Source organism: Octopus sinensis, linkage group LG1, assembly GCF_006345805.1.
Source record: "Octopus sinensis linkage group LG1, ASM634580v1, whole genome shotgun sequence".
Lineage (NCBI taxonomy): Eukaryota > Metazoa > Mollusca > Cephalopoda > Octopoda > Octopodidae > Octopus > Octopus sinensis.
This window is the reverse complement of record NC_042997.1, coordinates 155,369,717-155,393,263: the sequence shown is the minus strand read 5'-3', so window position 1 is coordinate 155,393,263 and position 23,547 is coordinate 155,369,717. Positions and strand designations below refer to the sequence as shown.

At 37.5% G+C, this 23,547-nt stretch overlaps 1 protein-coding gene across 2 annotated transcripts in view; it reads right to left on the bottom strand.

Moving 5' to 3' along the window:
• LOC115215133 (peroxisomal trans-2-enoyl-CoA reductase) overlaps nucleotides 1-23,547 on the bottom strand; it is a 62,420-nt gene that overhangs the window by 7,598 nt on the left and 31,275 nt on the right. For both annotated transcript variants that reach the window (XM_029784310.2, XM_036505816.1), the window contains exons 4-5: nucleotides 8,753-8,834; nucleotides 7,293-7,389 (exon numbers count right to left, since the gene is read on the bottom strand). In XM_029784310.2, coding sequence (XP_029640170.1) covers nucleotides 7,293-7,389; nucleotides 8,753-8,834 — 179 coding nt within the window. The remainder of the gene's footprint in view (nucleotides 1-7,292; nucleotides 7,390-8,752; nucleotides 8,835-23,547) is intronic.

The window sequence follows — 23,547 nt, the reverse complement described above, 5'->3', positions numbered from 1 at the left end:
AATTTGTGGGTGATTTGGCTGTTATTTCTAACAGAGAAGTTCTAGAATGTGATAATGAGTATATGTATGTGGGTAATTTATGAGTATGCATGGAGAGAGAGGTTGCTGTCTGTGAGTGCACATACATACATAGATATATAAGTGTATATGTGATAATCAATATGAACATGTGTGTGTATATGCATGATAATGAGTATGTATTTGTGGGGCAGAGTGGTGTATTGATGTATGTGTGTGTGTATATTTGTGATAATCAGTAGAATTTGTGATAATCAGTAGAAACATTGCCAGATCAGATTGGGACCTGGTGCCGCCTTCTGGCTTGCCAGCCCTCAGTCAAACCGTCCAACCCATGCCAGCATGGAAAGCGGATGTTAAATGACAAGACGATGATAATGATGTACTGCTAAAATTTGAGTGCATCCAATATGCCTGAGTGTCTTTTACGCCATTCAAGTAAAGCCAAATGATACATTAAAAATGGTGACAGCTACAAAAAAAAGAAAAACGCCAAATAGAGGATTGAAGACACAATAAAAACAAGACATTAGAAGTCCAAATAGTTCAACAGCCAGTAGAACTAGCTGAACAAGTTAACAGTACTAACATAGGCACAGGAGTGGCTGTGGTAAGTAACTTGCTTACCAACCGCATGGTTCCGGATTCAGTCCCACTGCATGGCACCTTGGGCAAGTGTCTTCTACTATAGCCTTGGGACAACCAAAGCCTTGTGAGTAAATTTGGTAGACAGAAACTGAAAGAAGCCCATCGTATATATATATTCTATATATATATATATATATATATATATATATATAATATATATATATATATATATATATATATATATATTGTGTGTGTGTGTGTGTGTGTGTTTGTCCCCCCAACATCCCTTGACAACTGATGCTGGTGTTTACATCCCCATAACTTAGCGGTTCAGCAAAAGAGACTGATAGAATAAGTACTAGGCTTATAAAGAATAAGGACTGGGATCAACTCATTCAACTAAAAATTCTTCAAGGCAGTACCCCCACCATGGCCACAGTCTAATGACTGAAGCAAGTAAAAGATAAAAGATAAAAGTTAGTAATATATGAGAAGGGAAGAGCTCTCATGACATTTGAAGGATCTTCCAAATCAATGAAATTAGTATAGCTGATGCCCAACCTGAACATCTCTGTAGGTTGAGGTCCTCAGCGATAAAACATGGGTGATGAAGTAGGACCAAATATATTGTCCAAATAGGCGGGGGTGCTAATTATCATTTTACTCAACATATTCCCCTCACAGATTCACACACTTATTGCAGCAGTCCTTCAGTTTTTCTAAGCCCTGTAAAAGAACTCAGAAGGTTGGGCCTCAAACTAGGCCTTTTGTGATACCCTTAAAGCCAGAAACTTTTCAACACCTCATCATATTGCCAAAAATTGGACTCTGCTAAAGCCACTGAAATTCAAAGGTAGAGGCATCAGCCAAGGTGATGCATTAGGCCTATCATCCACATATTCAGTTAAGCATAAGTTATCAAGGAAGCCTTTATGTTTGTATTTTTACTTCAGTCACTGTTGACGCTATTCTTGTAAAGGAATAATAAATATATACTCTACAAAATGTATTAGTAATCCTTCGATTTAATGTAAAATTGTTTATTATTAAAACATAACATAAATGCAAACACCAATACACACACACACATGTATTTGTACATTTATATGCATTTACATAACAGCCTCTATGTCTGCCTTTAATGAAATGCTACGGTTGCTTGAAAGATAGTGGGATAGCCATTCCATTCCAGCATAGGAAATAAACACTAAATGATGATGACAAGGACAATAAGGATGGTGGTGGTGATGGTAGGGACAATGATAATGATGTGTGTGTGTATACATATATACACACCCATACACTCTCCCCCTCACACATATCTCTGGTATTAGAGGAAAAGATAGAAAATTATATAGATGGGAGTTTCTATGAAATAACCTATTCGAATAATGACAGATTAAATTTGTGACTGGTGCAAAGGCCATTGAAGGCTGAGAGATAGACTTATTAAAAATATGAAGAAAGGTTAAATCTCAGCTATATTAGTGAGAGGTAAAACGAGTAAGACGTTTACCTATGTTCTAAGACAAGCATTGGCAACTTGAAACATGGCAGGCCACACTACTAAAATAAGTCACAGTAATTTTCCATTGGGATACCATTCAGAAAGTCCTGCAAGTCACTATTTGCTCATGATTGTTATCAGAAGTATCAGAAGCGAGAGTTATTCCAGATTGGAAGATAATGTCTAACAGTAAATCAAGATATCATTGAGAAGACCAAAACCATGAGGTCAAACTCAACCTAAATCAATACAGCACACAATTTATCTAATAGCAACAACATACAATAAATAAGATTAAAAACGAAAATAGAAAAATAAACCCTAGGCCTATCTAAGAGCTGGTTACTAATATATGTTAAGGCAATTGCAAAGGAACCGTTATGTTGGTGACCAGGTCATACTTGTCTAACAAAACTTCTGACACTTCATGAAATTAATTTAAATTTAAAATGAAGTTAACAGCTTCATGTATATGTACTTCTTTACTACCCACAAGGGGCTAAACACAGAGGGGACAAATGGATTAAGTCAATTACATCGACCCCAGTGTGTAACCGGTACTTAATTTATCGACCCTGAAAGGATGAAAGGCAAAGTCAACCTCGGAGGAATTTGAACTCAGAACATAACGGCAGATGAAATATGGCTACACATTGCGCCCGGCGTGCTAACGGTTCTGCCAGCTCGCTGCCTTGCTTCATGTATATGAATTATTAAACAGTATTTCTATGATTTAATTGCTTCAGTTTTAATACACAGTCTCAAATAATCATTTGCCACTCAATTAAAACCCTGACATCACCATCACCTTCATCATCACCATTTATCATCATTATTTAATGTCCACTTTTTCATACTTGTAAGGATTAGACAGATTCTCTATAGTTGGATGTCTTTTCTGTCACCAACCTGCGCCTGTTTCTATGAAAGACAGGAAATGAACAAGATCATTTTTATGACAGTGAAGCTTGTTTAAAAACATCACGTAATGTCAAGACAAAAGTATATGCAAACACAGACATAAATATAAACAGAACAGGCTTCTTTCAGTTTCCTTCTAACAAATCCACTCGCAGGGCTTTGATTGGCTGAGGTCTACTGTGGAAGATAATTGATCAAGGTATTGAGTTGTGAGACTGAACTTGAGATCACATGGTTGGGAAACAAAATTCTAACCACACAGCCTCAGTGAAACATGGTGCAGCCTTCTGCCTTGCCAGCTGTTGTCACACAATCCAACCCATGCCAACATGGAAAGCAGAGGTTAAATGATGATGATGATGACAACGACGACGATGATGTGATGAAGATGATGATGACAATGACTCCTCATATTGAATTCTAATATTTCCTCCTATTTAAACATATCGTCTCTGACGAAGAAACATCCCTAATATCCCAGAAACAGCTGTAAGAGTAACTTCCTCTTTATAAATGTCATCAGTCACTATTCAGTCTAAAAAAGTTCATTCATGAGATGTGACAACAAAGCGGAGTACACATTCACTCTCTGCATGCGATTAGACTTTTCTGATGGCACACAGTTGTTGTTGAATGGGTGAATGACCAAATCCAAACTTCTCTGGTAGTTCCTCAACAGTTACGATGGGATTTTGTTCCACAAGGGTTTGCACGACATCATCGTTGAGCTCTACAGATCTTCCAGGGCGAGGCTTGTCTTCTGGACTGTAGTTTCTAGCTTGGAATTTCTGGAACCACTGTTGACACTGGCTTACACTTACTGTCCGATCCCCATATACTGCATTAATATTCCTCACACTTTCCATTGCGTTGTTGCCTTTATTGAACTCATAAAGCAAAATATGCCTAATATGCTCCTTTGTAATTTCCTTTATAGCTTTGGAAAAATAACTGTTAAAATCGAACTGCACTCTTCAAAACTTGCACTAAGAACAAGTACAAGGTAAAATTATTGTCTGCTTTTATAGCAAGTTGATGTGGGTAGTTTATTCTGACCTCCTCCAACTTTTAGTTCATGTAATTGAAAAAACCACATTATTTATTGGATGACCCCTATATACTTGACAGGGAGGGGAGGGCTGAAAAGTTCCTGGCTTTGGGTAAAAGAAAATACAGGAGGATCAGTTAATTATTATGATTTTATTCAACATATTCCTCTCAGATTCACACACATATTGCAGCAGTCCTTCAGTTTTTCTAAGTTCTATACCTGTAAAAATACTTGGGAGGTTGGGCCTCCAACCAGGCCTTTCACAATACCCTTAAAGCCAGTGTGTGTGTGTGTCTATGTGTACATATGCACCATCTGTCAGAAATTGCTGCTCCAATTAAGTCTCCATCCAAATCATGCTATGAACATTAAATGTATGGATGTGTGCGTGTGTGTGTTTCAAATAAAAACAGAAACAATAAAATATTGTTTTGCTCATAAAAGAAGTATCAGATTCAAATTTTGGTACAAGGCCAGCAGTTTTGTGGGGAGGGCTAAATCAGTTACATTGACCCTAGTGCTTAACTGGTATATAATTTATTGACTCTGGAAGAAAGAAAGGCAAAGTTAACCCTGGTAGCACTTGAACTCAGAACATAAAGATTGAATAAATGCTGCTAAGTAATTTGCTTGGTGTGGTAATGATTCTACCAGCTTGCCGCCTTTCATAAAACAGAAATATCAACAGGAAGTTTTTCCTTCCTCCTTTTTGAATATTTATTCCGATATTGCTTGGTTGATATTTATAAAGCATTACCGAATATCTATTTATAAAGCTTCTCCTCATTAAGTTATTTGAGTTATTATGTATATGTGTGCGTGATAATCGGAAGTTATTTTAGATTAATTAACTGCATTAATTGACATATTTCTTTCACTTAATTAAATGATTTAAGTTTGAGATAACAAACTTTATAAACAAATATTGTTTTTTTTAATCTTATTTATTCTTGTATCCTTTTACTGTTTTCATTCTTTGGACTATGATTATGCTGGGGCACTGCCTTCAAGGGTTTAGTTTGTAATGAGGCTTCTCTTGAATTTCAAACCATCATGCTCAGATCTCCAGTTTAGGACCATGGCCTAACTACACAATCTTAAAAAGAAAAGACCAGCTCTGAGAAATTGACTGCATCGCTATAAAATGCATTAACGCCTATGTGAACATGGTTTGACCAATCAGATCAGCTTGTGTATAACCACATAAGCTTGAAAGATATTTTTTATGACTTGAAAGTAAGTTTTGTGAATTTTCCCACCAAATTGCTCTACCAAAGCTTCTAACCTCCTAATCAGAACAACTTCAGGAGCTACACGGAACTCTGTCAGTCAGTTTTGTGGTAAGTTTTTTCTACTTAATCTGTCCTTGATAAACCATGAAAAATTTTCAAATGAATAACTAAAATATTGTGTGCAATGAAGACTATCAACTATCACATTCTATATCTTATGTATGTTGTTTTATTTAAATCATTGTTTACATATGTATATGCTTTATTTATCAGAAAAAGCAGCATGAAACATTTATGCATCATTGTTATTGTTGTTGTTTAGGTCTAGATCAACTTTGACAGAATAAACCTTTCACTCTTTTATTTGTTTCAGTCATTTGACTGTGGCCATGCTGGAGCACCACCCTTAGTCGAGCAAATCGATCCCAGGACTTATTCTTTGTAAGCTTAGTACTTATTCTATCGGTCGCTTTTGCCGAACTGCTAGGTTCCGGGGACGTAAACACACCACCATCGGTTGTCAAGCGATGTTGGGGGGACAAACACAAACACAAACAAATACACATACTCATATATACGACAGGCTTCCTTCAGTTTCCGTCTACCAAATCCACTCACAAGGCTTTGGTCGGCCCAAGGCTATAGTAGAAGACACTTGCCCAAGGTGCCACGCAGTGGGACTGAACTCAGAACCATGTGGTTGGTAAGCAAGCTACTTACCACACAGCCACTCCTGCACCTTGCTTCCCAACCACATGGTTCTGGGTTCAGTCTCACTGCATGTCTCCTTGGGCAAGTGCCTCTACTATAGCCTTGGGCTGACCAAAGCCTTGTGAATGGATTTGGTAGACAGAAACTCAAAGAAGCCTGTCATATATATATATATATATATATATATATATATATATATATATATGTATATATTTGTGTGTGTGTGTGTACATGCAGGTTTGTGTCTCCTTATCTTGACATCACATCGCAGTTGTAAATGAGTGTATCCATCATACAAGCAGTTTCGTTCATCTGCAAAATTCTGTGAAAATGTGTCTGTCCATGGAACATCTGCCCCATGCAAGCATGGAAAAATGGGTATTAAAATGATGATGATAAATCCAGCAAGGAAGCTAACATGCAGGTGATGTTCCTGCTAGAAATAGACAATTCTTCCTGAAACAAGAACCTACCATTTTTTAGCAGCTTTAGATAAATCCCTGAATGAAATACTGGCTGGAATGCTTTTGATCAAAATAACACTGGAACAGAATTGATATGGGCACTAAACTACAAGAAGGAAGGACACATTGGATAACGTAGATCTAGATTAAGTAAAACTGAATAAAAGTTGGCATGGTAAGGAATGTTTTGTTTTTTTTTTTAACATAATTATGCTTAGGATTGAGAAAGGTATGGAGTTCAAAGTTAGTAAGGAAATTGAAAGTGAGGTTATTTCTGGCAACAGTGAAGTCTGTTCTTCTATACGGGGCTGAAACATGGATGCTCACTAAAGCATTGAAGAAGCAGTTGGATGGTTGTTATGCAAGGATACTTAGATGGCACTCAATGTCTCCTGGAAGAGTCATATAACAAATGCCAACTTATACCAGAGACTACCAAAAATAGCATTGAAGATACATCATAGAAATATGAGGCTAGCTTGACACTGCATCAGATACACTGATGAAATTGCTAACAACCTAGTGCTCTGGCAACCAAAGGAAGGAAGAACCAGGAGAGGAAGGAGGAAGATGACCTATATTAACAACTTGCTGGAAGATGCTGGTATGGAATGGGTACAGGAGCAGAGGACCATTATGGAGGATCGAGATGAATGGGGAAAATGTATGGAAACAGTCATGGGGCGTGCTGTGGGACAACCTAGATAGAGATAGATAGATAATTATGCTGATTCAGGACTGATCTTGGGGCTAATCAACAACAGCAATAATGACAATTTCAATAACAACAAATAACTTACAGGTGCTACAGCATTGACACGAACACCACTCTCAGCCCATTCAATTGATAAAGACTTAGTCAGATTATCAACACCAGCTCGAGCAGCACCAGTGTGGCTACAAATAAAGAGAAAATTAATGCGTGGTTAAGATTCATTTAATAAAGTTATCTTCTTGTATATAAGTTGCACTCCCGTATAAATCACATCCCTAAATTTACTGTTAAGTTTTTTCCCTCCACAGTTTTAGCTTTGTCATGTGTAAATCCCAATTCTTTTAAGTTAATATCAAGTATAAAATAGTGAGACTTATACACAAGTAAATATAGTAACTGCTTTATTTTGATCATCCACTATCACTATCATTCTCACCACGACCATCATTTTCATCATCATTATCATCATTATTATCAACATTTTAGCATTAATTTTTCCTTAATGGCATGAGTTAGATAGATCTGCTACACTGCAGCACATTATCAAGAATCTCACTCTTACACCATTTCTTCTTTGAGGCCAGGCATTGTACAATTTAACCTCATCATTTCCTTCTGCAGTCTTGCTCTTCCACAATTACCTTTCACAATCAACACACAACGCTTTTTCACACAGCATTCGCCATCCATTCTTATCACATAACCAAACTAGCCATACCACCAAAGTTATCTCAACTATACACTTCAAGCAATACTCTCTCTCTCTCTCAGCTCCTCTCTTACATGTGTTCAGACTATCATACAGACTAATGTCAAAGACATCTAACAGATACCTTGTACTTAGTCTCTCACAATGACAATAAACAGATAACTTACATTTTGAGTTCAAATCCTACCAAAGTTAACTTTGTCATTCATCCTTTTGGAGTTAATATAATAAAACAGTCAGGTACTGAGATCTATATAGCTCACTTACTTCTCCCCTCAAAATTGCCAGACTTGTACCAAAATTATAAAGAATCATTATTGCTCAGGTGGTAAGTTGGCAGATTCGTTACTGCATCAAATGAAATGTTTAGCGGAATTTCTACCAGCTTTCTATGTTCTAAATGCAAATCCCACTGTGATAAACTTTGCCTTTCATCCTTTTAGGATCCATAAAATAAGTACCAGTTGAGCGCTGGGGTCATAAAATAAGTACCAAGTTGAGCGATGCCCAACTGACAAAATTTCAGGTGTGTCTATAGAAGAAAGAATTATTATTTCTAATACAACTACAACTACTACAAACAGCTCAGTTTGTTACACAGGTTGACATTATAAATACCCAACAGATTACTTGAGCTCAGATTCTCAGCATTACAATCATATACACTAGATCACTTGAGCTTTGTCTCTCATACAGACTAACATTACAGGAATCTAACACATCAACCTGTGCTCTGTGTTTCATACAACCAAACACATCCAACAGATTACATTTCCCTTATTTCTGTTCATCCTCTTCAGATCATCTACACTCAATGTCCATAAATGATAACTTACCTCATCATAGGAAAACCCTTCCACATATCAGCAATGATGTTGACTATTGATCCACCATGCTGCTCCATATACTGGTTGTAAGCTATAATATAATATTGGTAACAGCATTTTTAATAAGGGCCATAAAATATTAATCAATGTTCAAATAATAAATAAAAAGTTGTATAAATTAAGAGAAATATTTGGGACGATTAGGCACAGGTGTGGCTGTGTGGTAAGAAGTTTGTTTCCCAACCACATGGTTCCGGGTTCAATCTGACTGCATGGTACCGTAGGTAAATGTCTTCTATTATGATCTCAGGTCAACCAAAATCTTGTAAGTGGATTTGGTAGACGGAAACTGAAAGAAGCCCATTGTATATATCATCATCAGTTTATAATAATAATAATAATAATAATAATAATAATAATAATAATATATATATATATATATATTTTATATGTGTATGTCTTTTCCCTACAATCTCTTGACAACTGGTGTTGGTATGGTTACATCCCTGTAACTTAGTGGTTTGGTGATAGAGATCAATAGAATAAGTACTGGGCTTAAAAAGAAAATGAGTACAAGGATCAATTCATTCAGACCATCCAATCTTTTGCTCATATAGAATAACCAGAATGAGAGCACTACATTATCCAATAAATCGTAACTTTTAAGACAACAAAGGGTGGCTTATTGATTTAACAGCTATTTCTAGAAGTTACATGACTATGTAGAGGGTTTCTTGTTAGTTTGTGTTTTGGAATGTTAAATGGATTGATGTAATCAAGGAACATGGTCTTAAGCCATTACATTATGATGTAATGCAACTTGAAAGTACTGTATTAATCATGGTACATCATCATCATTTAATGTCCATGTTCTCTGCAAGTGTATTATTGGCCAGAAACTGAACTGAAATCTTAATGATGTGACTCTTGCTTAGGAACATACTAATAGGAAATATTACATGCAAAACCTGAGGGCAAAAACTATTGTGATGAGTCAAAAATTTGGAGTGGACAGTGATTGTGTTGAGTCAAAAGTTTCGCAACATTTTGGTAAGTGGTTTATCAAGTTATGACAAAAGCAGCTAAACATCCATAGTTAATTTCCTGCACTTGCAACATACCATCAATGAAGAGGAGTTGAAAGCTTCAGGGATGGAGTTCTCCCTTTGAAGGACAAGAACTGGTATCAGTATGATATCAAAGAACTGGCAGAAAGGTGCTACATGATGGTCTCTACTTTGAATGTTAGGCTGCGTTTGTTGTAACTTGATAAATAAAACAGATAAGTTACAAAATATTTTTATTTCTTATTTCTTTATTTCCCACAAGGGGCTAAACATAGAGGGGACAAACAAGGACAGACAACGGTATTAAGTCAACTACATCGACCCCAGTGCGTAACTGGTACTTAATTTATCGACCCCAAAAGGATAAAAAGCAAAGTTGACCTTGGCAGAATTTGAACTCAGAACGTAATGGCAGACAAAATACCTCTAAGCATTTCACCCGGCATGCTAATGATTCTGCCAGCTCACCACCTTAGATAAGTTACAAAATATTGCCAAACTTCAGTCACAGCACAATACAAATACACTAGATTTTCTTATCACTTATTATAAAATGTACAACAACAGAGCAGGATTTCCCATTCAATCCAACTTCAAGAAAAGACAAGGATAGTAGTTTTGTTGAAGAAGATGAAAAGATGACAGCAGCCATTTACTATGTGAAATGTTTTACCATGTACACCAGAAAGGAAAAGGAAAAAAAGAACAGCTAAAGACAAGTGGCAGAGTGATTATTATGATGGACTCGGTTAACAGACAAGTACAGTACATCAAATGGTAGCAATGTTTGATATAATCTCACAGACAGACTATTTGTAAACCTAGGTAAAATAATGGAGAATAAAAACTTACAGTTTCACTTTTCCTCATCTTATTTCAAGACATCTTACTAAATGTTTGATCCAATTCTTCCTTTCAAAAACTGCAATCCTTCCTTACTATTGAAGTGTGTTCTCCAAAAAGCAATTCAAATCAGACAACAATTACACTAACATCACCCATTTATCTAAGGTTGACTTATTCCCAAATCATTAGATACTTATTGCTGTTTAGCCCCAATCAAGTAGACCTGTGACCAAAAGCATTCCAGTCATGACAATCCTGTCTTATTTTCAGATACAGTGTATCTAGAACTATATTAACCAATGTATATTTTCCCCCTCTATTTTTTATAGTGGTAAGCAGTCATTTGGATGAGATTTGGCTGTAATTTCTAGATCAAGTGACCATACAACAGTCCCCTCATTGGCTTGATACTGTAGTTCTCAAGTGATACTACCATTATAGTTAGATGATGGTGACGACGACAATGCCAACAACGATAAAGTAATGACCAGATGGTGATGATGTCACTACAGCTCTTATTAAAAGTGTGAAGATGATACATCATCATCATCATTTAACGTCTGCTTTCCATGCTAGCATGGGTTGGACGATTTTGACTGAGAGCTGGCAAACCAGATGGCTGCACCAGGCTCCAATCTTGATCTGGCAGAGTTTCTACAGCTGGATGCCCTTCATAATGCCAACCACTCCGAGACTATAGTGAGTGCTTTTTATGTGCCACTGGCATGGGCGCCGGTCAGGCGGTACTAGCAATGACCTCACTCGAATCTTTTTACACAAGCCACCGGCACAGGTGCCAGTAAGGCGACATTGGTAACAATCACACTCGAATGGTGTTTTTTAATGTGCCACCGGCATGGAAGCCAGTTGGCCACTCTGGCAATGATCATGCTCGGAGGGTGCTCTTGGCACCCTACTAGCACAGGCACAAGTGCCAGTCAGGCAACGCTGGTAACGATACATTTATACTATTAACCAATCAAAAAGACATATAAGAAATGTAAAAAAAAATCCTTCAAAGAAATTTTTCTTAGTTGCTTATGTTTTACAAGAGATTTCACTTGGAATTGTGTACTAGGACTAAGAGATCATGGTAGAATCACTATACCCATTAAAACTCCCATAAACACTAATGTATTCACTCTCATACTTTATTATTATTTTGTGATTATAATATATATTATTAAGAAACAGTATTTCAATACCCTACAGTGAAATAGAATAACAATAATTATGTGGTAAACATACAATAAAATACTTTGACACCTAATAAATATATAGTGCTTCGAAACAATCAACCCATGCCAGCATAGAAAACAAATATTAAATGACAATGATGACAAGACTACAATGACAACAAGGATGGTGGTGGCAGCGACGACAATGGTGTAACTTAGGTTTGTTTTTAATTGCTACAATACATTACTATGATACAATTATATTAAAAAAAAATAAGCTTATAAAGATTTTCTTTGTATAAGACTGAGCCAATGGTTTTATATATCTGAACAACCTATAAAATTTTTATTATATACGACACAAAGGTAGTGAGCTGGAAGAATCGTTAGCTCGCTGGGCAAAATGCTGTACATGATAACATTTCCAATCAGTCAAGATCAGAAGCCATGAGAGTCACTGCCTGGTACTGCATCATAAGGCAGCGAGCTGGCAGAAACGTTAGCACGCTGGGCGAAATGCTTAGCGGTATTTCGTCTGCCGCTACGTTCTGAGTTCAAATTCTGCTGAGGTCGACTTTGCCTTTCATCCTTTTGGGGTTGATTAAATAAGTACCAGTTACGCACTGGGGTCGATATAATCGACTTCATCCGTTTGTCTGTCCTTGTTTGTCCTCTCTGTGTCTAGCCCCTTGTGGGTAGTAAAGAAATAGGTACTGCATCAGGGCATGCAATTCTGTGGTATTGGCAGAATATTTGCTGTAACCCATCTTTTCTACCAAGACATAACAGGCACATGATAACACTTCTAATCAGTTAAGATCAGAAATTGTGAGTTATTATCAAGAGAAAGTGTTGTTGTGGCTAGTGACATATAAAAGTCACCCATGCCAATGACATGTAAAAGGCACTCACTACACTCTTGGAGTGGTTGGCTTTAGGAAGGGCATCTAACCTTAGCAACCATGCCAAACCATACTGGAACCTGATGCAGCTCTCTGGATTACCAGTTCCAGTCAAACCGTCTAACCCATGCCAGCATGGAAAATGGACACTAAACGATGACAATGATGATGATGATGATGGTGATGATTAAGGTTGCAAGAAGGTAGGATCATTAGCATATCAAACAAAGTGCTTAGTGGCATTTTTTTCGGGCTTTATGCTCTCGGTTGAAATTCTGCCAAGGTCAACTTTGCCTTTCTGCTTTTCAGGATTAATAAAACAAGTACCTGCTGAGCACTGGGATCAATATAATTGACTAAACCTCTCCCCCAAATTTCAGGCCTTGTGCTTATAATAGAAAGAATTATTACCTCCGTCTTCACTAAGGCGGAGGTATTGTTTTCAGTTGTGTTTGTCTGTGTGTCCGTGGACAAGATATCTCAAGAACCACTGGATGGATTCAGATGAAACTTTCAGGGATGTTTGGCCTCATGATTGGCACAAACTGATTAGATTTTGGGATCAATCAGGTACCAGACAAGGACTCTGGATTATTCTTCCTTTTTTTTTTACTTAATTTTTGAGAGTGGTCGGTTTCGTTTTCAGTATTCTCATTTGTGAGAGTAGTCGAGTTTATTTCAAATATTCTCATTTTAAAAATCATCTCCAGCTAATTGTTGAGAGGATGTTGGTGTTGCCTCAGCAGAGGTTTGTGCTCTCTGAGTGCTCTTATTATTTTCTTTTTATTTGCATATTATCATATAAAGGAAATGACAGAAAGCAGTGGACCAAGAAATAACAATTCTTGGATTAATTTATTCGTTTTCAGTCCTGGGTTAACAACAAACAAGATGAGGAAAAATATCTGTCGAATGTAAATAATGTAAGTTTCTTTCAGTTTACATCCACCAAATCCACTCACAAGGCTTTGGCCAGCCTGAGGCTATAGTAGAAGACACTTGCCCAAAGTGCCAAGAAGTTGGACTGAACTCAGAACCATGCTTCTTACCACATGCCCCTGTCTGCACCAATACATATCTATATATCATCATCATTTGATGTCCATTTTCTGGTATGGGTTACTCAGTTTGACTGGAGATGGTAAGCCAGAGAGCTGCATCAGGTGCTTGTCTAATTTTGGCTTGGTTTCTATGGTTGGATGCCCTTCCTAACATCAACCCACTCCACAGAGTGTACTTGGTACCTTTTACATGTAACCAGTATGCATGCCTTTTATGTGTCATTGGCATGGGTGCCATTTACATGTCACCAACGTGGGTGCCTTTAACATGTCCCTAGCACAGGTACCTTTTATGTGTTTTATGTGTTGCCAGCATGGGTGCCTTTCATGCATCACCAGCAGTAACCAGGACCATGATTTCACTTAGCCTGACATGTCTTCTCAAGTACAGAAATTCACCAGAAGTTTTGTTCATTTGTCATCGCCTCTGTGAGACTCAACATCCAATAATCATGTTTCACCACCTCGTCTACATCTTCCTGGGTCTACCTCTTCCACAGGTTCCACAATTAGATATTGGCACTTCTTTATGCAGCTGTCCTTGTCCATCTGATTCATGTGGCCATACCAGCACAGTCTTCTCTCCTGCACACTTACAGCTGATGCCACTTATACTCAATTTATATTTATATATATATATATATATATATATATACATATATATATATATATAATATATATATATATATATAGAAAAAGAGAGAGAGGAGAGAGATGTGTATTTCATTTTTTGTCTGTCTACTAAAAAGCTTGCCAGACAGAACAAAGTGATAGCTTTCAAAAGAGTTTAGATTTTCCTATGCTAGGCAGGAAATAAACAGTTAACTGGGTTTTGTTAGGAGTGGAGAATAATGATTTTAACATTTCAAACATTTTATACAATGTGATAAAACAGAAATGCAATTGACTTAACAATACTTATTTATTTTAATCACATTAATCTTTACTGAGACAAACTTTTAAAAAGGTTGAAATCACATTAACTGGTGGTCTCGGCACTGGTGATGGTGGGGATTTGTCTTCCTGCTAGTGATATAAACAAGCATGTATTCTGCACCAAAAGCCCATATGAGAGTTTCTCTCTTGGTATCTACTACAGTAAAGTTTGTTTTAACAGAACATCCCCATTTGAGTGGGAATAAATATTGCCTCTTTTACTAATATATATTTTTTAACAAGCTCACTGGCTAATTGCAACATCAGTGACTGTTCACGTACTGATTTTCTATACATCACTGGCAGGGTGAGTCACTGCTATCTCTAGCAGTCAAGCATTCATCACTGATGAGGTCAAGTAAAGTTGAAATCACATGATCCGGTGGTCTCAGCACTGGAGTTGGTAGGGACTTCTCTCCCTGCTAGCGACCAGTGATGTGCAACGAAGAGAATACCCTCCATCAGGCATTTGCCATATTCTGAATGCCTTACTTCCCTGGGCATGGATACATTGAAACTCCGACATCTGGCAGCTGACTTGGCAGACACCCATAAAATTATTAACCATCTTACTAACAATAACTCTGAGCACTTTTTCAAACTCCACCTGTCTAACACCCATGGACATGTTTACAAAGTCAGAAAACAGCACAGCTCCCATGACTTTCGGAAACATTTTTTCCCGCTAAGAGTTGCTGAAGTATGGAACAAACTGCTGGCATCAGTTGCTATTTGTCGGAGCACTTCATCCTTCAAAACTTCCATGCTTCCTGAGATTCGTCAACACTAAACCTGATTTTCTCCCCTCCATACACACGCAAGTATGTATCTGACTCATACACTGTTCACTTTCCAGACATTTGTACATTACTGCATATGCTTTATATGCACTTTTGACAAGTTGTGGTGCACCTGAGCACTGTATACAATAATTTCATTATTATTATTATTATTATTATTATTATAATAAGCAAGCATGCTTTTTGCACCAAAAGCCTATATGAGAGTTTTTCTCATGGTATCTACTGCAGTATAGTTTGTTCTAATGAATATTCACATTTAAGTGGAAATAAATATAACTTCTAAATATTAATACTACCTCTGTTTCTAATATATATTTTTTAACAACTTTTAAGAGCATTCAAATATAAATACATGGCCACTACTTTAAGGAAAGATGGCAGAGAAAGAGGATTAAATCTAGTATTTGATTGGTATTTATTTTATCAATCTCAAAAGGATGAAGACATTGACCTTAGCTAGATTTAAACTAAATGTATAAACTTATATAACAAAATACCATAAAGAATTTTGACCATTGCTCACCCTGTTCTGCCAGCCCAATGCCTTCTGAATATTTAAATATTAAGCAAGTATTCAGAGACGTGGAGATATTTCAGACCTTGTGCTTATTGCACAAAGAATATCATGACAATAGCTCTGTCATTGATTTATATTATTTTTGTGACTTTTTACATACACACACACACACACATGCTAAAAGAAAAATAAATCAATTAAGAAGACAGTGAAACATCTGGTATAAACATAGAGGTGTATAACAGTTGTGGAGGTGGGTATTATGATGATTTGTTGAAAGAGCTCATAATGATTTATTTACAATAGTTTGTTCAATTTTAACATATAGCACTTGGCTGTGTGATTAAGAAGACCATTTTACAAACCTATTGTTCCATATTTGGTCTTTATTACATCGTACGATGTAGATACTGCCTTCTGCTAAAGCTTTGAGTTGTAGAGTTGACCGATATTTTGTGAGTGGAATTTTATAAAAGAACTTCTTCAGAAGCTTGATATCTCCCCACCCCTCTCTCTCTCTCTCTATATATATATATTTCAAAATGTGACCTCGTGTGTACCGTTGGCGATTCTTTTTCCTCTGTCTTCCCTCCTCTGGATCTTTCCTTCTCCTATGTTTCCGACGAAGAGCTCCACTCGAAACGTTAAACCCTCCTTCTTTCCTTAGCATCCAATAATACTATATTTGTTCCACATCCTCACGTTGTTGTGTTTTTTTGTGCTTTCTTGTTTGGATTAACTTTATATATATATATATGAAATACAAAATACAAAATGGGACAAGAATGCAAATCATTTGGACAGCTAGTTGATACAAAAAGGGACAAAAAACATCCAGATACACGATACAAAGAAAACAAGGACAGGTCATTCGAAGTTTTCTTTCTTCAGTCAAGCACCAGATTATCCTCGCAATTTCAGCTGATTATTCTTGAGATTGCTCCAATCTGGCCATCCCCAAGGAAAAACTAAGCTAAGAGCATTAGATTCCTTGGAAGAAAGCAGTGAATGTATACAAAAACAAGGACGGAAAAACGGACAATGTTACACAAATATAAATACAATAAAAATAATAACAGGACATAGCAACAAGTGTCTTTCAACTAAGGACGAATTGAATTAACCTGGCATGTGTGGAAATGAAGCCTTATGGCATATATATATATATATATATATATATATATAAAGGTATAAGCATAGCTGTGTGGTGAAGAAATTTGCTTCCCAACAACATGGTTCTTTGTTTAATCCCAATGCATGGCACCTTGAGCAAGTGTCTTCTACTACAGTCCCAGGCTGACTAAACCCTTGAGTGGATTTGATAAATGGAAACTTAAAGACCATTGCACAGACACACACACGCGCGCGCGTGTGTGTGTGTGTGCATGCATGCGTGCGTGTATATTTGTGTTTCTTTGTCTTGACATTGCATGATAGTTGTAAATGAGAGTCATTTTCACACATGCAGTGTCCTTCATTTCCAATATTTTGTGAAAACATGTCTGGCCATGGAGAAATATGATATTGCTGGGAAACAGGTGAGAGTTGACTACAGGAAGGGCATGGTGTATAAATGATCGAGATCACAATGTTCCCTCTAAATGGACCCTGATCCATTACAGGATTGAAGGCCAACAATTTTGAGAGCCGGGGACAAGTCAATTACTTCAATCCCAGCACTTGTATTTTATTTTACTAACCCTGAAGGGATTAAAGGCACAGTTGACTTTAGTGGGATTTGAACTCAGAACAAAAAGAACTAGAAGAAATATTGCTAAACATTTTGTCTGATGTGCTAACAGTTCTACCAGTTCACTCCCTTGTCTTTTTGTTTAAGCTATATAAAGTAGAGAAAGGCAGGTTCTTAGATCAAGGGTGCAATGACCTGTTTATAGTATGATCTGAACTCATGATTATGTAGTTAGTTGCTTGGTGTGTACAGTGATATAGCAAGGATATTACTTCATGGAATGAGACGACTGCACTGGTATGGTCATGTGTTATGTATGAATGAGAACAGCTGTGTGAGGAAGTGCCACACTCTAACAGTGGAATGAACCTGTGGAAGAGGTAGACCCAGGAAGACATGGGATGAGGTGGTGAAGCATGACCTTCGAATGTTGGGCCTCACAGAGACAATGACAGGAGACCGAGACCTTTGGAGATATGCTGTGATTGAGAAGACCCAGCAACTAAAGTGAGATCGCAGTCATGGCCAATACTAGTGTCACATATCTGACCCATTTAAGAGTATCCTTTATGTGTCGGGCGATATGATATATGCTTGAGAAGACCTATTGAGTCAAGTGAAACCAAAATCGTAGTTATGGTCAGTGCCCCCTGACTGGTTCCCATGCTGGTGGCATGTAAAAAGCACCATCCGAACATAGCCAATGCTAGTGCCCCCTGATTGGCTCCCATGCCAGTGGCATGTAAAAAGCACTATCCAAATGTGATTGACATTAGGGCCACCTGACTGGCTTCCATGCTGCAGGCATGTAAAAAGCACCCACTACACTCTCAGAGTGGTTGGCATTGGGAAGTGCATACAGATGTAGAAACATTGCCAGATCAGATTGGAGCCTGGTGCAGCTGCTGGCTCTCCAGACTTCAGTCAAACCATCCAACTCATGCCAGCATGGAAAACAGACGTTAAACCATGATGATGATGATGATGATGTTGCATTCACATTTGTTGTCTTTGTGCATATAAAGATGGATAATAGAAGTGTCTTTAAACTCCCGTGGGACTGATCCTGATTCCCAGATTAAGGAGACGAGTTCACAATATGTATGTGTGTATGTATGTATGTATGTATGTATGTATGTATGCATGTACGTATGTATGCATGCATGCATGTATGTATGATGAACAGTTACTGAATCAGTTAGAAATAGCAGCCAAAACTTCCTTCGAATCAAACCTTACTGATTTTTTTAAAGAGGGGAAGAAAGACACATTAAATATGCAGTCTTAAATACACTATGTTGGGTGTGAAAAAACGTGCGTGAGTTTGTGTGAGTGAGTTCATATATCCCCTCATCTTCACATGCATTCATTGTTTGTGTAAACAAACACATCACTGTTTGTACAGGCTGTGTTGTTTGTTAGGAGCTCATGACAAAAGCATATCTGGGCCGTTTGTTGTTCAATAGTCTGGAAGATTATTATGTTGCTTCGAAAGAGGCAAGGATTGGTGCATCAAGCTATAGAAAACTTTGCCCCCAAAGTAGTCCCATGCAAGCATGGAAAAATAAAACATTAAAAGAATGATGGAGATGATGAAAATGATGATGATGATGATGATGAAAATGATATAATGGTGGAGTGTAACCAAAGCAGAGGTCAAGGAATATTTGCTGCAGGATTAGATTCTACCCAAAGAGTATAGAAACAGATAAAGAGGAAAGCTTGTATAAGTGAAGTATGATAATATACCAATAATGTAGTGGTAACAAGCTGTTACAGCTGCTGTTAGCAAGGTCGATGAAATAAATGATATATATTGAGGTCAGATTTCTACACAAGATATGATAATAATAAAATTAAAATAACAGGCAAACCAAACCTAAGCCTGTCTCTCTCGATTTTTTTTTTTTTTTAAAGAGAAGAAAGAGTAGCTTTCTCAAGTAGTGGTAACAATGTATTAAATATGTTACAAGTAGAGACAGATTGGAGTGGTTGCCTAAAGATAACAATGAATTCAAAGGAATATTGTTAACAGATTTTCAAGTGTTTTTCACAAGCCAAAGAGTTTATTTGATGGGGTCACATCTGATGTAAAGTGTTTTTATCAATGAAAATGCGTATTTGAGCAGTGCAAGTAGAGATAAATTAAATGAGCCGGCCAGTCAGCCAGCTAGCTAGCTGTGTATCCTAGTTATTATCTATGAAAGAACAAGTGACATCATTATGGCTTACATTATACTTCACAGCATTGCTGTATCTGTAAGCAACAAAAGTTCTTCAAATGAAGAACACTGAGTGCAAAATGTTCTGCATTTTCTGGTGCATTTTCTGGCATACAAGTCAACATGGTATATAGTGCAAACATGTAGCATGAATATTCAAACATCATTACCCACTTTCTAAATCCTCATGCGTTTTACATGTAGCATAAATATTCAAGCATTACTACCCTTTTTTCCAAATCCTAATGCATTTTACATGGAATGTTTTGGTACTGATAGACTATGCAAGTCCTGAAAGTATGAAAAGATTGAGCCTTACAGATGAGATGATAGACGATTAATATAAAAAGGGAATACCATATCGCTAACCTCTTTAATACATGCTAATGCACAAAGGTGGAAGATAAAACATTATTTACATAACAAGGTACAGGCATGGCAATATGGTTAAGAAGCTTGCTTTCCAACTGCGTTGCTTCAGGTTCAGTCCCACTTTACTGCACCTTCATCATCATCATCATCATCATCATTATCGTTTAATGTCCACTTTCCATGCTGGCATGGGTTAGACGGTTTGACTGTGGTCTGGAGAGCCAGTGGCTGCACCAGGCTCCAATCTGATCTGGTAATGTTTCTACAGCTGGATGCCCTTCCTAACACCAACCACTTCAAGAGTGTAGTGGATGCCTTTTATGTGCCAACAGCACAGGTGCCAGTCATGCAAGCCTGGCATCGATCACGTTCATAAAGTACTTTTTACGTGCTACTAGCACGAGAGCCAGTCAGGTGGTACTGGCATCGGTTAGATTTGGATAGTGCTTTTTACATACCACCGGCATGGGGGCCAGTCAGGCGGTCCTGGCATCAATCACATTCAGGGGCATCGATGTCTTCTAGTATAGCTCCAAGCTGACCAAAGCCATGTAAATGGATTCAGTAGACAGAAAGAGAAAGAGACACATTGTGTGTGTGTGTGTGTGTGTGTGTGTGTGTTTGTGTGTTTGTGCGCATGCATGCATGCGTGTGCATACATGTGTGTGTGCCTGCACCTGCATGTGTGTATGCATGTGTGTGTGTATGTGTGCCTGCACATGCATGTGTGTGTGTGATGATACCAGCAAGAAAATAGCTGGCATTGCCTGAATTATAAGTAACTTAAACATTAAATTATACTGTATTTTAGTTTTTTTTTCCATCTTGTAACTAATATTCCAACTATGTATTTTTCCTGGCATAATATATGCAAAATATATTTATCTAGTATATCCTCCATTTTTTTTTAAAACAAAAGGGTCTGGCTTAAAGGGAGAATTGGTTTCTTTATAACAGCTGGTCAAGTGATTATATGAAGGTTCCCTATTAAAAACAAAGCACTTAAAACCTCCTTAAGAACACAAACCATTGACTATCCAACAACCTCTTATCGCACCAAGCCTACTTTCAATAGCAATGCATCTAGACTCTGAAATTTCCCAAATTGTGTACCACAGAGACCTGTTCACTTATCTGTTGTGAAGAGCCATGTCAGAAATGACACAACCCAACCAATGCATGCATGGAAAACAGATGTAAAAATGAAGATGGTGGTGTTTATGGAGAGTAGAATGTATTATATTTAGATTTAGAACAAGGCAGCGAGCTGGCAGAAATGTTAGCACACCAGGCGAAATGCTTAGTGGTATTTCGTCTGTCTTTACGTTCTAAGTTCACATTCTGCTGAGGTCAACTTTGGCTTTCATCCTTTCGGGGTCAATAAATTAAGTACCAGTTGTGTGTTGGGGTCAGTCTAATCGACTGACCTTGTGTCTAGAGGAGAAAAGAATATCTAGATTCAGAACTCTCTTAACCATCATGTTCATATTAAATTTCTATACATTGCTCTCCCTCTCTGTTTTGCTTGTCTATCAGTCACACCCTCTCCTGTTAATATACCCCTCTCTCATCATACTGCCTGTGTAATGAAGGACAGCACTGAATTTTTGAATTCAATACCAACTCACCGTGATTCCTTTATTGCTAGCCATTACTTTCTTTCATGCCTATTACTCTCCTTTTTTATCACTTCCAATCTGTTACCATCATACATCTTTACTTTCACTGTCTCTCTTTCTCTCTCTCCTTACCTCCATCCTCTCTCTCTCTCTTTTTCTCCTCACCTCTGTCTTTTCTCTTTCTTCCCCTCCACCCACTTTCTTTTATTATTGTCTTGTTCCTATCACTCTCTTTCTCTTCTTTTACTTCTTATTGCAGTGGTTCACAACTTGTGGTCCGAGGACCCCTGGTGGTCCACAAAGGTAGTATTGGGGGTCCATGAACATGTTAAGCTGACAGACCTTTCAATATCCTGGGGTCTATGGGAAAACTCATTTAAATAAAAGGGGTCCTTGGTAGTGAAAAGGTTGGGAACCACTGTCCTATTGTATCACCCTTTTATTCTCTTTCATCACTCTTTCATCTTTTTCATCACTCTTTCATCACAATCCTCTAGTGCTAATGAATAAATAGAATCAATGCACGATAGACAAGATGTTATAGGATCAAGACAATCTCCATAGTGCTGATGCCCCGATAACAGGCATCTGGTACACTCAGTAAAGTGGTTGGTGATAGGAAATGCATCCAACTGTAGAAAATATAACCTAAAAAAAAATAAGTGCACGACATTGTCCTAGACTTGTCTGGGAGTGTGCAATAACTCCCTCTGAGGATGCACTGACTAGATCCATAGCGATCTCTTCGACCCTTGCCAGCATGGCAAAGCAGACATACAGTGATGATAGTGATGAAGACGTTGATGATGTACACAGTCTCCTTTACTTCTGGAGTAGCTGTGTGGTAAGTAGCTTGCTTACCAACCACATGGTTCTGGGTTCAGTCCCACTGTGTGGCACCTTGGGCAAGTGTCTTCTGCTATAGCCTTGGGCCGACCAAAGCCTTGTGAGTGGATTTGGTAGACGGAAACTGAAAGAAGCCTGTTGTATATATGTATATATATATGTATGTATGTGTGTGTATATGTTTGTGTGTCTGTGTTTTTTCCCCCAACATCACTTCACAACTGATGCTGGTGTATTTACATCCCCGTAACTTAGCAGTTCAGCAAAAGAAACCGATAGAATAAGTACTAGGCTTACAAAGAACAAGTCCTGCGATCGATTTGCTTGACTAAAGGTGGTGCTCCAGCATGGCCACAGTCAAATAACTGAAACAAGTAAAAGAATAAAATATATAAATATCCTCATATACAAACAGTATTGCAATTAGCCACTTAGAAACATAGCTCCACACAAACAGACTGAAAACAGTATCTAGAACATCTACCATTTTCCTTCTTACCAGCAATGCCAAATATTAAATTTGATATAACCACATATATCAAACATAACCAATCCTTATACTCAGCAACATAAACAAACTAAACACATGCAGAAGACAAAAATGTCAAAAGTTACATGTAACAGTACTTTATCCTTCACAGCAGACACAGAGGACATAGTAAAGAAAGTAAAATTAGGCACAAACATACTTGACAAATGTACCACCATGCATTTTGGGAGGAAAAACCCAGCGTCTTAATACTCC